At 34.3% G+C, this 16,650-nt stretch overlaps 1 protein-coding gene across 1 annotated transcript in view; it reads right to left on the reverse strand.

Annotated features, from left to right (window-relative positions):
* LOC113367210 (MTSS1-like protein) overlaps positions 1-16,239 on the reverse strand; it is a gene marked incomplete at its 5' end in the record, with an annotated part of 143,299 nt that extends 127,060 nt beyond the window's left edge. Inside the window, 2 exon segments of the mRNA XM_026608840.1 lie at positions 3,566-3,639; positions 16,178-16,239. Of these exon segments, the coding sequence (XP_026464625.1) occupies positions 3,566-3,639; positions 16,178-16,239 (136 nt within the window).
* Between the last annotated feature and the right edge of the window lie 411 nt (positions 16,240-16,650).

Below are 16,650 nucleotides of genomic sequence, written 5' to 3' on the forward strand. Positions count from 1 at the left end.
AAGTACTGCTGTAACTTTTTCTGATACACCAACTACAACACGTCAATTACAAATTAATGATTCTGTATATAATGTGACAAGAACTGATCTTTTGCAAGAGTTAAATGAAGTATTTGAACTTCCATATAAAGACTTCCATTTGTTTAGGAATGCACAAAAATTGTTTGAACAACAATTTACAAATTATAGCTTTGGCTATGTATGCTTTGTGTGTGATAGACTTTGGTTTCAAAGTGACTTAAAATATCAAATGGTGCTCAAAAACAAATTCTTAATAATGGTTTTCTGAATATTGATTCAAATAATCAGGTTGATTGTCAAACTTGTCGAGAGGCATTAAATTCGGGTAAAATTCCCACTTTGTGTAAATTTAATGGGTTTGTATTTCAACCTATACCAAATTATCTACCTAAATTAGATACTGTATCTGAAAGGTTAATTTCACCTAGGTTGTGTTTCATGCAAATTAGACGATTGCGACATGCAAATGGACAACTTGGAATATTTGGCCAAATTATAAATGTGCTTGTTGATGTTAATAATATGATTAATTTATTACCTCGTAATATTGATGATGATCATTGCATTAATATTCACATAAAAAGAAAATGATTCATAGATCAATCAAGCTATGTGCAGGGCTTGATAAATAAAACAAATATAAAAGTATTTTTAGGCAAGACAGATATTACAGCTGTTCAAAGAATGAGATTATATCGTCAGCGAAGAAGTAAAAAAAATACAAACAGTAAATTAATGTATGTTCATTTTAATTACATGTAGTTCTTCAAACACAATTGTTACAGGATGAATGAATTTGCAAAAACAATATTTGTTTAGGCGTTGTTTAACATAATCCACTGTGTGAACGAATATTGAAGAATTTATTAATCAGCAATTACTTTAAACCGATCATGTCACATTTTTTCAAGTATGACTTTGATTACATTATTGTTTGTAAATATTATACATATTTTTAATGCAATCATAAATATATAATTTATAATTTATCATTATATAAATGTGTATAATGATTGACGACACTAATAAATGTGTGCATCACGAGTGTTACCATATTACTAATAAACATTATTCAAAATCAGTATCATTCCCAACTAATATCTAATCAAATGGCTTGTAAATTTCTGAAATCGGTTGAGGCGTTTTTGAGCAAACGCTGATGAAAGGTCTAATTTTGACAAACGCCAAAAAAAAACGATACTTTGCAAACTTTGAAGAATTTTTAAAATTAAACAATTTGTAGGGCCGTAATAAGACTATAGTATCTACTGCCAAAAAAATCATAAAAGTCGACGAAAAAAATTTTTTTAACACTTTATTACAAGAAAACAACCCGGTCGATCTTTACCAAAAACTAATCAGCACGATTCCCAACCAATATCTTTCGAACGGTTTTTGAATTTTCAAAATCTATTCAGAATTGCGGGCTAAAACAAGGACGAAAATTTGTTCACTTTCCAGTGATTTACAAAGAAACGGCTTGGCTGATCGTCGCGCAAAATAGATAAACGCTGGTCCTCATCGAGATACATCGAATGGCTTTGGATCTGATATAGCAATAAAATAGTTCATGGTGGCATGATGGCAATAAAAAAAATTAAAGGAGCTCCTATAGGTTGTTAGATAGTATTAATTTCGTACTTCGTTAGATTTAAATTAATTATACTCATATATACAAATATGTGAAAGAAAAGATTGTGCCGTAACCCTTATCATCCTTTTTTTCTATTGCAACGTAGAGCAGGGCTGCTGCCTAGTGACGTAGCGCTAGTACGGGCGGCCGAGGCAAGCGACTGTGCGTTAGTGTTAAACGAGCTGGACTCGATTCACAAGATTTTCAAATTAGTGCGACACAATCTATATTAGTAGATCGAGAAATCGTTTCGAAGCTAAAGATAAAGAATTTGCGGTTAAAAAATTACTTTTTTGATTCTTAATCTTTCCCTCTTGCATATTACTCTTAGATAAGAAATAGGAATAAGTTTAGAGTTTAGTACGATATACAAGGACTGTTATATCACTCAGATTTAGGATAGTTGTTGAAAGTAGGTTTGCCATTTCGAGTACATAGTATAAATAAAGTATTAAGACTTATATGAGAGCGCCATATCCGATCTATGCTTTGTTTTATGTTTATATTAGAGTTGAAAGCTGGGCCCAGTGGTCCACGAGCGAGAACCATTGATATGCCCGAATCGATGGACTCGTACGGTTTCAACCGGGGAAACCGCCCTTAATCAACACCGCAGCCGTCGAATTATTATGTGAATTGTGATAAATTATGTTGGTATATTTTGTGAAAGTACCTTCAGCAAGACCGGGATGGCGACATAGGTCGCAGCACGTCATCTCCCGTCAAGAGGGCAACTTAGGGTACCCTTGTGCCGGGCTAGGGAACCCCAGGTGTGTCCCGCTTACATAGGTGTTAAGTGTAAGTGCCATTTGTTTTTGGGTGGGCATAGACGGTCAGTCTAGAGTGATATTATTATTGGTGTGGGGCTCTGCGGACGGTAGCAAGAAGGAAAACTAGATCTTAGCCCCCATCTGTGGTCTTGTATTTGGGAGGCAATCACACCAGTAGAGGCTGAATTACTGTAAATGTCGCGTCCGTCAGAGTAAATTCCCGTAAAAGTAAACTAGTTATTTAAATATTTGAGTTTTGTAAATTAATACGTAAATACATTGTTCCTAGCTTATCGTCAAATTAGTTTTTTTTGTTTTCCGCGCGTTACGCAGTAGAAGATTGTCCATATCATAGGGCTTATAGATCTATTAACTACAACCAAGAAAATAGGTGACAGCACACGCACATAGGATAAGTTAGCGTTTCAAGGAAACGTGTTACGAATAAATTGTACAAAAAACGACTGTACTTCGAATATTTTCTTTATTACGTTTTTGTCTTTTGCTAGTCTGTTTTTTATAACTACTTTTTTTCTGTCTTGTGAATAACTACGGTTTTTTTTAAGTTTTGCTGAATACAGTTTTTCCGGACACGATTTCCTTGAGAACGAAATAAGTTAAGATAGTTTTAAGCAAACGGATTTATTTTTGTATTGTAATTTTTGTGTTACTGAAGGATTTTTTTTGTTTTTCTGTATTAATGAGGCAGTACGTAGGTACTGTCATGCCATCACACCTGTAATATTAAAGTTATATTAAATAAGGACAATTGTATATTCTGTTTCATTCGCGTAGTTAGTTGATTTAGTTTCCACAGATAATTACACGGTGTTTATAGAAGTCGGGTTAAGGGGTTGGAGTAACCCTTTCGTAATGGGATCATCTTTGTTTCTAACATTCGCTAATGCATGAACATGATACCGTCGCAATAACTCAGATTTAGTTTTACCTAAGATCTACCTATTATTTCGACGTACACGCTCTGTCTCTAGTCAGGCCAAGCGACTAGGTAAAAAGATAGTTACCGTTACTTGCTGCTATGTACATAGTATGGACAGTACTTGAATGTTTATAATAATTTTCAGTAATTTAAATGAGCATGCACAAATATACATAAAACATACAATTATATTCAATTTACCTCTGGCGCAAGTAGCGGCATCAGCAATTTTTTGAAACGCCTCTAAATATGCCGATATTGCTTGTAAAACAGTTCTGAAAATAAATTTAAGATTTTAATTGCCAATATTCAAAATGAAATAATAATTAATTAAAAGTAATGACCAGAATACATGAGCATTTTTGATTATGAGCTATCATATAATTTTCATACACCAAAGTGGTAAGGATTGTAATTTTTTAACAATGCTAAAATAAAAAAATATATTGAATGTCTATTTTTTGAAAGACATGTTACAAATTGGCTCACTTATTATCTCGCTCAACAACTAATCAATTACCGTTGATTTTGTGATAGATTTTGGCAAACACGGAATGTTTAAATATTTGTCTATCCCACAAACTAATCTACACTTTCTTCCATCAATACAAATGGAAAGTGGACGAAAAATTGAGAGACGTGCTGATTAGTGTTTAGTAAAGGCTTCGAAGATTCGAGGCAAAAAGTGCAGAAAACTTAAATTGAAACAGTTTTTATTTTTACTGAAAACACAATGATAATAACTATTATGTTTTATTAAAATATAGTTCGTGGGTACACAGAATATGATATGATTATATAGAACACTTAATGAAACTAGAAAATGCGCGTCGATGTACTAATCATTATACTCCGTGAAAGCGGAAATGATACTGGGCGTCGAGTTGTTAAAGATGCGGTGAGAATCCTAACCAACAGTTTAACCGCACCGTTGTTACTTCAGCACTAGACTGAAGTTCCAATTGTTTGGTCAGGGTTGTTTCTTCAAACGTAGATTGTCAAGAAACTACTAGTTAATATGATTCCAATAAGAAATTGCATTCGCTATAAGCTTTTAGCCGCGGGCGAACTAAACACTTTTGACAATATTTCTGATTTTGTAAGCGGTAATTGGTTATGATGCATTTCTCCTCCGATGACGTATAATGTGTAAATATTATCGTCTTTCTCACACATCTTTCTTTCACTTAGACTGACTCATAGACTTAAGGGGGTTGTTCTTTTTTTATTTTGCTTTGTTTCGGTTTTGAGATTTTTTGATATTATGAAAGCTAAAAACCTTAGAATTATTTAAAAAAAAAAATCATCTCAATATCTATTTTTTTGACGAAGTTATAGATATATTTATCTCTATATGTATGATCCTCTGAAAGCGTTTTTTTATCGCTCCGCGAGCTATTGTATGCCAGCTGCCTCTTTTTCATTATAATACCTCATGCACAGGACATCTTTAATGTGTCAGCATCTTTGAACACCATGATGTATTTAGTACATTAAATTAAATGGTGTATTTAGTACATTATATTAAAAACTTTAAATACGTTTTTCTCAAATTGACTTTTTTCAATGCGGTGCCACAAATTAAAAAAAAACTACAAGTCGGATCGGCTTGCATTTTTTTTTAATTTGTTCACCACTGCAATACCTAGTCCCCCTACCTCAAACAACTTGATAACATTACGCAGAAAAATTTTGCGAAGCTTCTAGCCCCAAAAAAAGGCCCTTTTTGACACTTTTTTTTTAAAATAGCTGCCATTTTTTTCCTTCTTGCTTTTTTTCTTTCATTTTGGTAGGGGGACTGGATTTAAACTTCTTCTTCAACGTAGTTTCTTTTTTTGTTGTTTCGGGCGATGCGCAACAGATTTATCTGTGCCACCGCAAAAGAGATCGATTTTGCAAGACTGACTTTGGCGCCCCCTGGTTAAAAAATGACGGCGCAAAAAAAAAGAAGAAAATCACGTAATATTCTATGACTTTGTATTTTTTTTGTTTAAAAAAAACCGCATGTCTCTATGATAAATACATTTCGAGAAAAACAAAAACAAATATCTTGCATTTTTTGTAACAAAAAAAGAACAACCCCCTTAAGACATCTTATCGGCTTGCTTATACGGACGATGCAAATTGCATAAGTTCGTCTTCCTTTCTGTCTTACGCTAGGTCCTACGGTCTGAGGTCATAACGGGACCATGCGTATTCGTCACCGAGTACCCTGGATCTTCAGTATTTATGCCAGAGCGTATACTAAATCATGCTTCGGCACGGGTCCCTTCGTTCATCGTTGTATGCGTAACTTTCTCTTGCTGACGTCACTGTTATTTGGGCGCCTTGTTTAAAAAAATATTTGCGTACAGCAAATTGTACAGATATATTATGTCTATTTGTTAAAATAGTAATTGCAACATGACTAATAGTTATTTATTAAATATAAAATGTTACAGACTCCCCCTATGGGCCTACTGTAGTCTCGGTGCCGAGTCCATACATAGAAACATTCTATTGGTTCGTAGTCCCCTTCTTGGACCGACAGCGTTTTCTGATCGGAGTCACAGGTGAAATGTCTTTGTCTCATAAGAAAGATGATAATGCAGATGCGTGGAATGTGCCTATAATTTCATCTGTGTTATCGGGGCGGCCTACTTCGTAGCTGGTCGGGTCTCTCTGCTGTAGTATGACATATGGCTCGTCTCGTCGTGGAGCGAGTTTGGACGTAAACCCTCTTTTAACGTTACTCAGCGTATGCGTCGCTACCCATATTCGGTCACCAGGATTATATACTTTTTGCGGTTATCCTGTTGTTGCTCTGCTGTTTCCAAAGCGTCAATTATTTCCTGTAACTTGTCTTGCAGCTGATCCTGTCGTGTTTTCGTCGCGCTTCTGCTTGGGTAATAAATTATGATCATCTCAATTTGTGTGACTGTGGGTCTTTCATCATCGATGTTGGGTCGTGATAATGCGTCTACTGCGGCATTGATTCAAGCTAGGGTATAATCAATCTGAAGGTTGTATTGTTGTAGTAGCAATGCCCATCGTGCCAGTCGTCCGCTGAGCGATTGAAGTAACCACCATAAGAGCTGGTGATCCGCAGCTATCGTTATCTTTGCACCTTCAATGTATCCACAAAACTTTTTGACGGCCCATACCACCGCCAGTGCTTTGCGCTCCGTGGTGCTATAATTCCTCTCATAGGGTGCTAGTAGTCGCCTAGCATATTCGACTGGTCGCTCGTCCGCCCCTTCTTATAGTAGTACTCCTCAGTCTGCCTCAGACCTAATATGATATTAAGCACTTTCTTGAGACGAAGAAAAGCGTCTTCGTGAGCTTGTAGCAAAACTCCTTCACTGTCGGGGATAGACCTCCTGTACGAGTGGTGGTGCGGTGTATTGCCTTCTCCCCAAAAATCGGATTTCTTGGAGGTTAGTTGTACAGCAATTCTCTGCGGAAATTGCATATTGTCTTTATCGCATATCTTTATATTACTATTATCTCATTAAAATTATCATTTTATATTACTATGGTCTCATTAAAATGCCAATGTTTGCCTTTATTTCTCTCTTCACTTCGACACTAGTATTTCTCAGATTTTCCGTATTCCATCTGTACCCTTTCACCCGTTTGCGGATATTGTTTGGTTTTGTTTTTATGTCCTTGTCCTTCACGCTACTTATGCATCTGTTTTGGACGATGATGTAGCCAATTTGGATATCGCTTGCTGTCTCCAGAGCTTTTCCAAGTATACAGCTTTGTCTTCCGCTTTTTGAACCATGCGTTTGTGATCATTAGATTGTTTCTGCGGCAGAAGTCAATAAGTATATTTTCCCTGTAGTTCCTTCTGCCTAATACATATTTGCCCACAATCTTGTCCTCGTATCCCTTTGCGACTATTCCATTAAAATCTCCCATGATCATCACGTTGACCTTTTCTTTGTCTTCCTGAGACAACATCTCACATATCTATATTAAATGAGACTGTCAGAAAAAACAGCATATTTCTCCGACTTCAGACACTTTGAGTACTTTCACAGTCGCACGTCAATTGTCGAAGAGGTCGGACCTATAAATGCCGGATTAAAAGTGTATTGCTTGTGCCATAAAAGTGAGTAATCAGAAAAGTACCGCAAACCTGTGTGTGTACGTAAACAGTTTGCGATGACGGAACAATGGAAACAAAATGTCATGTGCATACTGTCGAAACGATAAAGGTTTTACTAGAAACAGAGTTTATTAAAAATAATTTAGAATCAATAAGTTCTGTGAATAATACACCAAACGTCAATGCTACCGCTAGTAGTGCCGACTTAGAAATGAGTGTGGACGCACCTACCGTCAACGAAAACAACGTGGCCGTAACTTTCGCTCAACATAACAAGAACAAAAAATCACCAGATTGGATAACAATTCGTTTAAAAAAACAAAGACGGGAAGACGCCTATGCTTAGACATTACACTAGAAGGACTAGTTCTCGTATGTTTTCCGTTGTATATTGTTTGCGACAACGACACCGGTTCCGAAACGACAGCAGATGGTGCAAGCAAAATACATTTGCCAGAATCGGACAACACTAAATCTCTGGAAATTCCGAAATTAGAAGATTTACATATAAACGCTAATTATGAGCGTTTATGAGGGCTCGCTTTTCATGTACGTTGTTTACTTGATTTTTCCGTATGAGTTTGTTAAATTTTCCGAGTGTTAGATGTTATTTGTGAAAATAAATACTTTTTTAATCGCAGCCAGTGTTCCTTATTTGTGCTTCTGAAGTCAATTTCTTCCTCAGCATCCAATTCCTACAGCGGTCTTAGAATTCCGGACTTCAAGCCACAGTCCCACTGGGCCGCCTTCCAAGGAGATAACATCAAGTTTTTCCTTAATATATTCAATTGTACAAAATCCTCGGAATAGCTATTGGATCAAATACAATAAGCTATTCAGAAAGGGTCTAACAACCCCATCCTTAACATATATAGAGCTTAAAACATAGAATGGTATGTGACGACACATGTCTGAGCGAACATTGCGGACGACAATCGCGAAACTCTCCTGATTGATCAAATGTCATATGTTACGTGCCTACAATAGGCCTTATGATATATAAACGGATTTTAACAGGTGGAATCGATTTTATGTATGTTTATTTCAGAGGAGAAATATTATTAATATTATTACTTACAAAATTGCCAGCCATCACAATTGCCATTATATTATTGAAATGAAAGTATCACAGATAATATTTGAATCAAATGAACTATTCTGATAAATATTATTAAATATTATTAATGTCATTACTTACAAAGTTATCAGCCATCACAATTGTCAATATATTATTGAAATAAAACTATCACAGGCAATATTTGAATTAAATTAACTATTATGAAAAATATTATTAAATATTATTAATATTATTTCTTACAAAATTATCAGCCATCGCATTATATTATTAAAATAAATCATAAGACATATGGCATTTAATTAATCGAGAGGTTTCTCGATTTTCGTCGGCAATGTTCGCTCAGACATGTGACGTCACATACCCATCTATGTTTGAGCAGTTATTTTGCGCTCGCCTATGATACATCGCGTTAAAAAAAAAACATTTATCCAATTACTCGATAAATACGACGTCAACAAAAACTATTTAGACGTATTAAGCAAAAATTCTGATACGACAAGCTCTGAGCAAACACAAAATACTGTACAAAATACTAAACAAACTCAAACCGTTAATAAACCCCGCATATCTTCGTCCTTGAAGTGAGTGACATTAAACCATCGAAATTCTTAAACTAATCAATTAAAATTCACTGACAATTTTAGCACTGTCCATAAAATAATTCTTAAACTACTAACAGAAAAGGGAAAACAAATGCACCCGCTTCAAGAAAAATCTAAGCAGTCATTCAAATTGGATGTAAAAAAACCTACACAGCGCATAAATCGATCTGTTGACAAAAGAAATTCAAGAATTAGGCCATAAATTGGAATTGGTCACCAATCGCGACCCTTTTAATGCTCCAATTTATCCCTCAAAGAAATCATTATCAAATACAATAATCAAACCTTTAATGACTACTTAAACAATCTTACCGCTACAAAGGACTCGAATTTTTCACTCTTGAAAGCTTAAAAGACCAGTGACGGCCTCCTTTGAAGAAAAACAACAGCTCAGCTTCTGCTCAAACATGGGCAAAAAAGAGGAATTTTTAACTTCCCGAAGTTTTCGTCAAAAAATCCGATTCGTTAATTTTATATTTACTACTTGTCGTAAGGTCGAAATATTTCAGTAAGTTCTATTAGAAAGTGATATATATCGCCAAAAAAGTTCCATAAAAATCGGCATAATTTTTTTTTAACAGTTAATTACAAGTAAACGGCTCGGTAGATTTTTACCTAAAATTAATCAGTACCATTCCTAACTAATATCTTTCCAACAGTATTAGACTTTTTAAAATCGATTCGGTAGTATGAGCTTAAATGTGGACGAAAAGTTTAATACTTTTTTCTAAATTACAAAGAAACGGCTCGGCAGATCGTCGTACAAACCTGACAAACATAACCCTTACCGGCATACATCAAATGGCTTTGAAATTTCTGAGAGGCGTTTTTGAACATACGTCCATGAAAGGTCTTATTTTGACAAACGCAAAAAAAAACGATACTAATTTTTGCAAACTTTGACGAATTTTTAAATTAAACGATTGGTCATAAGACCGTAATATTTTAGTATAATCTACAAAACTATGGCATCTACCGTCAAAAAAAAAAATCAGCACGATTACCAACTAATACCTTTCGAACGGTTTTTGAATTTTCAAAATCGATTCAGAACTGCGAGCTAAAACGTGGACGAAAAATATTTCACTTTTCTGCTATTTACAAAGAAAAGGCTTGGCTGATCGTCGCGCAAAATTGATAAACGCTAGTCCTCATCGAGATACATCGAATGGCTTTTAAATTTTTGAAATCGATCCAGCCGTTTTTGAGGAAACGTCGATTTACGGCGAAAAATCTATTCACATACACACACACATATACTTTTTCCAAATTTGGTCTCATTCGATTCAGAATGGCTTGAAACGTCGAAAAAACAAAATTAGCGAATGGGATTTTTTGATGAAAACATAAACTTCTCCTTCGGGAAGTTAAAAATTCATGAAAGTTAAAGAAAAAAAGTAGTTTTTTTGACGTTTGGTAAAATTAAAATTAGACGATTTACTTTGTATAACAATAAAGTACTTGGTCTTCACGAACATACTAAAGCATTAAAGCCCTACGGAAACTGGTTTAATTATAAAAATTATTGTATGTGAAAATTTGCTTTTAGAAAATACTCCTAGTTAACGTGTTCGTTCGTTTTTAAATATGTGTAATAAATCCACGCGGAATACTTTTAATCACCCCTAAATTGATTAACTTCCCGTAGGGTAGTTACAGTAATGGGCCAAAAATTGAAAATGAAAATTTTTGCATATCTTCACGTTTTGAAGGTTTCTGAACATTTTGGCATATCTCAGAAAAATGGATGTGTGTGTGTGTTTTGTGTGTCCGCAGCATTTTTTCGTTCACGTTTTCGGGCGCACGGTTCAACCGATTTGGATGGTTCAAAAAACATTCGATTCCTATTGATAGGGAGATGTGCTGATTAGTTTACCAAGTAGTTTTAAACAATGTTTCAAAGTTCATTTTTTTTAAATAACCGCCCATTCCTGATTCGTTTGTTTTATTTTATTTTCTTTTTTGCAGGTTAACTCAATTCATACCAACTATGTCCACTCTCACAATTGTCATCTTTTTATTCTATGTACCCTTCTCGATTTTAAAACTTTAATTTCTATGTTTCTTATTTGTCCCTTTATAAATGTTTACAATATTTTAATTGATATATTGCCCTGAAGAATGAATCTCACATATTTCAGCATCAAAATTATTTAAAAAATAAAGCAATTAGGAAATCAACTTTATTAATCTATACGTTTCAGTCTTCATCGAGACCGTCATTCAGTGGAAAACTAAAAAGTGTTGTTTGAAAATTGGTCGTGGAATAATCTTGTAATCGTTGCAGCGTGAGGAACTGTCAAGTCTCTTGTTGATTGGATTATTGTTTAATGATATTAGACAACCATCACTAAATCTTCTTTTAACCATATTGGTTTCAAAATATAATATACTCGAGTTTAGAAAATCAATGTTATGCTGAAGGTTATTTATATGTTCTGTGAGCATAGTTTTATTCTGATTCTTATTTTTTAAGTTATTTCTGTGTTGAGAGATTCTTTTGTGTAGATTTTGACTAGTTTCGGCAATGTAAAACCCTTGGCAATTTAGACAATTTAATTTGTATACTAAATTGCTTAAAATTTTCGGATAAAATTTAGATTCTGATTTAGTAAATAATGTTGAAAGGGTGTTATCCGAGACAAAGACTGCTCTAATATTATGTTTAATGAAGAGTTTTTTCCGTGCTTAGTAAAAATCGTTTATAAAGAGTAAGGTAATAGTTCCTACGTAATTGTCGAGGTTTGGATTTTCAGTTGAAATGTTATGGCGGTTTTGTAGGTATAAAATTCTGTTTATAGTATATAGACCTGAGTAAGTTGGTTAATGATACCAATTCGTAATTATATTATTGTTTTCACGGTGAAGCTGTAAGTCTAGGAAGCTGATTAAATTGATATTTTCTATTTCGAAAGTAAATTTCAAATGATTGTTGTATGAGTTAAAATAATTTACGAGAGATGTTATCTCGCTGTTCGGAATGCATGTTATTATGTCGTCAACAAATCGATAATAGAAAATCTGTTGATTGTAAGAATTAGAAATTGCTGATTCGATATGTTGTACTACTATTTCTGCTAAGGATGGGGAAAATGAAGGGGGTGCCAAACGTTCGAAATTATAAGTTGTGGTTGAACTCAAAGTAAGTGATGTCAATCATTAATTCAATTGTTTCTCGAAACCAGTACAAGGAAAGTGTAGTGTGCGTGGAAATGTCATCCCGAGTAAAAAATTTGTTATGGCAAGCCCTAACACAGGACCGGCGCCTATAGGGCTGTGCTCTGGCGTCCGTATTACGGAATTTAGTGCATAGCCCTTATAGGAGCCATATATAGGCGGCCCTTGCTCGAAGAGATTTCGTGCCAAACTCAAGGAGATCTTGCTTCAGAATTAGGAGTTACATTAGGTGATTCAGAAGCAAGAAACTTAAGATTCTTGTGAGTTGTAGCAAAGGGGCGTGAAGCGTCGCTGTTTCGCCTGTGAACAACTGCTCCAACAGCGAGAAAAAAGGGGGTTCTCCATCACATCGTGAGAGGTGATAAAAAATGAATACAAGCAATCCAAAAATAAGAAAATCTCGGCTCGGCCGAATATTCACTGCGAAGGTTGTGCTCTGCATATGGTAGGACCAGGTCGGTGTAATTTATTATGAGCTGTTGACACGGAGCGAAACCATCACTGGAGAACAGTATCGATCTCAATTGATGCAATTTAACCGAACACTGCGCGAGAACAGCCACAATACGAGCAGAGTGATTTTACTGACAACGCTCGGCCTCGGGTTTCCAAGCCTGTTAAAACTTATTGGGAACGCTCAAATAAAAAGTCCTACCCCACCCGCTATATTCCCCAGATATTGCACTGTCTGATTTTTACTTGTTCCGTTCGATAGCACATGGCCTTGCTGATCAGTAGTTCAATTCATATGAAGACGTCAGAAAATGACTTGATTTGTGGATAGCCTTCTGGCGTCAAGGTATTCGAGCTCTGCCAGAAATTTTTTTTTATAATAAAGTTACATTTTTATCGAAAAACAGCGAGAACATAGTTGCGCACCTAATAGAAACAATAATACACACTTATTCAGGACTATTTAAAGTTAATACAAGTTCACAATATTCAATACAAGTTTAAATATTCAATTTATTTTTTTGTTTAATTTTGTATTTATTTATTATAGACAATCAAAAATACGAATTTTTATGAGCCTATGTGATCCATTAAAATATTCAATATGAATTATTTTAATGGCTCATATTATTTATTTTTACAAATATTAAATATTCAATTGATACGCGTCGAACTGATAATTTTATCAGTTCGACGCGTGTAAGTTCATTATCTAAACTAAACTAGTTGGTGTTGGTATTTTGCCTTGAGGCAAGTTATATAAACTTCGACTTACCCAATAAAAAATAAATTAATTCATGAGTGATTAAAAGTGTTCCGAGTAGATTAATTACACATGTTTGAAAACAAACGAACACGTTAACTCGGGGTATTTTCTAAAAGCAAATTTTCACAAATCAATAATTTGTATAATTGAACCAGTTGCCGTAGGACTTTAATGGTTTAGTATGTTCATTAAGACCAAGTACTATATCGTTATACCAAGTTAATCGTCTAATTTATATTTTAACAAACGTGAAAAAAACTACTAATTTTCTCAAACTTAGATGAATTTTTAAAATTAAATTATTTGTCGTAAGGCTATAATATTTCAGTAAGTTCTTTAGTACCATGATATATATATCGCCAAAAAAAGTTCCATAAAAATGGGCTTTCATTTTTTTTTCAACAGTTAATTACAAGAAAACGGCTCTGTAAATTTCCATTTAAAACTAATCAGTATCATTACCAACAAAATCGATTAAGAATTGCGGGCTAAAACGTAGACGAAAATTTTTTCACTTTTCTGCGATTTACAAAGAAACGGCTAGGTCGATCATTGCACAAAACTCAGTAACGCTAGTCCTCATAGAAATACATGTAATGGTTTTAAATTTTTGAAATCGGTCCAGACGTTTTTGAGACAACGTCGATTTAGGGCAAAAAACCTGCTCACATACCCGCACGCAAATACGCACACACATACTTTTTCCAAATTTGGTCTCATTCGATTCAGAATGGCTTGAAACGTCAAGAAAACAAAATTAGCAAATCGGATTTTTTGATAAAAATATAAACTTCTCCTTCGTGAAGTTAAAAATTCAATTCATATAGGCCAGTAAGCCTGCTTCCAATAGCATCTAAAATATTCGACTTCTGCTAGCAAACATCACAAAGACTACTAATCTAATTCCTGACCATCAATTTGGCTTTCGCAACGGACACACAACAACGCAAAAGTGTCATCGAATAATGGATACTAATAATAAAGCTTTTGAAGGCAGAAAATACTACTCTGCGGCTTTCTTAGAAGTGAGCTAAGCATTTGATAAAGTTTGGCACGAAGACCTCCTCTGCAAAATCGAAAATTTATTGCCAACATACAAGATGTTTTTCGAATTATATCTTACTCGAAGAAAATTTCAAGTCAAAGTTGGCGATGCTACAACTGACCCACAATTAATGAAAGTAGGAATTCGTCAGGGCAATGTTTTGGGACGGTTCCTTTACCTTATTTATACGAATGATTTTCTCACACTGAGAAACACCACCTGCTGCACTTTTGCGGACGATAATGCAGTTTTGGCATTTGTGCAAGATCCAACCGGTGCATCTTTTAAACTCCAAAATCATCTTGATAAAATAAATGAATGGTCCAAAAACTGAAAAATAAAAATTAATCAAACAAAATCACAAGACTTAAGATTAACAACCCTCAGGAAACAATGCTGTCCAAAAGTAACATTTGGCATCGACGAAATTTTCGAGAACTATGTTGTTAAGTACGTAGGCCTCCGCTTAAAAATTCTACATAAACAATAAAGTACAGCAAATAAAATAAACAATGCTACTGTTCAATTGACTTTAAGGTAGAAAGTCAAAACTTTCACTATATAACAAAGTTTTGTGCTGAAACCGGTGTACCGGTTTCAGTATAGGTGAAAGCTGTGGGGATGCGCTAGCAAATCATATATAGCCAAAATGCAGAGAATGCAGAATAAAATTCTCAGAACGTTACGATACACCAGGGCCTAAAGATGCTATATATAGAAGATGTCGCCAAGGAAAAGATCTGCACTCATCTCCACAATATCGAAACACATACAAACTGTTACAACCACTAGTGAATGAAAATATAAGCCGAAGGCTTAAAAGAAATTGACCTCCTGACCTGATAAAGTAATCTCTGCCTGCCATTCTTCACTTATAGTTAGTTAAGATAGTTTTTCAATGGAGGCATTCCTCATACTTATTTTCTTTATTTGCTTACAATTGTTATTATTGTATTAACTTATAACTTTTGTTCTGTATCTTTTGCTCTGCTTATCATTGCTTGTATTTTATTTTTATTTATTTTTGTATTGATGTCATACATTAGCTCATAGAATTTGTATATTTCGATTGCTAATTATTAATAAAGAAAAAAAAGTAATACAAAAGTACTTTATAATATTATATGGTTTGAAATATTCGTTCACTGTTGTTGCGCATTTGTTATTTAACCCTTTGACGACGGGACGGTTTCAAGTGAACCGTACCATGGTGCCGAAGTGCTACTGCCATAGTCATTTAAAACTGCCACCGCATAATTCTGCTTAACAGCGTCTTTAGTTCATAGCACTTCAACTTAAATTCTCATATCATATATTCATACATAAGTTTGCCACAGAATAAATAAAATGTTTATTTGTTTATAAACTATTCATTTTGGTTTATTAACATTGATTTCCTCTGCCATTCACATGCATTTAGGTGGCTCTAACAACTCGGAACGCATATATTCGAGTTCGTCGGCCAGTTTCATGATTTGCAAAGGGTTAATAGATTATTGTGAGCCAATTTTATTATGAAATATAAACAAATATTAAGCTAACAAGAAAGAAATTTCGATTTTATCATGACAACCTAGTGATTATCGTAAAAAAACTTACCGCAAACCTGTGTGTAATTTAGTTGCTTTGCAAGCAAAATCTTCCCATAATGGAGCGCAATTCTGTAATATATAAAAGAGAACACAATTAAATAGTATTTATTTATATGCTTTTTAATTACATTCGAAAGATACAACCGAGAATAAATTAGATATGCCTTTAAAAGTAAGCATTTTTATTTAGTTCCAAATATTATATCATAAAAAGTACAACATATTAAAATTTATCTGCAATACATTTTCAACGTAGGATTAGTTACGGTAATCGCAAAAAAAACGAAAATGAAAAATTTATATATCTTTGCGTTTCAAGGGCTTCTGAACATTTTGGTAAATCTGAAAAAAATGAAGTATAAGTGTATGTGCATGTGTGTATGTGTGTGTAGTATGTTTGGATACAATTGTTCGTCCGCGATTTCGAGAACACGGATCAACAGATTTGAATAATTGAAAAAGAACCTTAGATTTCCTATT

The sequence above is a fragment of the Ctenocephalides felis genome, unplaced genomic scaffold (assembly GCF_003426905.1).
Source record: "Ctenocephalides felis isolate EL2017-DRISC unplaced genomic scaffold, ASM342690v1 CF-g0.4_SCAFFOLD_01170, whole genome shotgun sequence".
NCBI classification, from domain to species: Eukaryota; Metazoa; Arthropoda; class Insecta; order Siphonaptera; family Pulicidae; genus Ctenocephalides; species Ctenocephalides felis.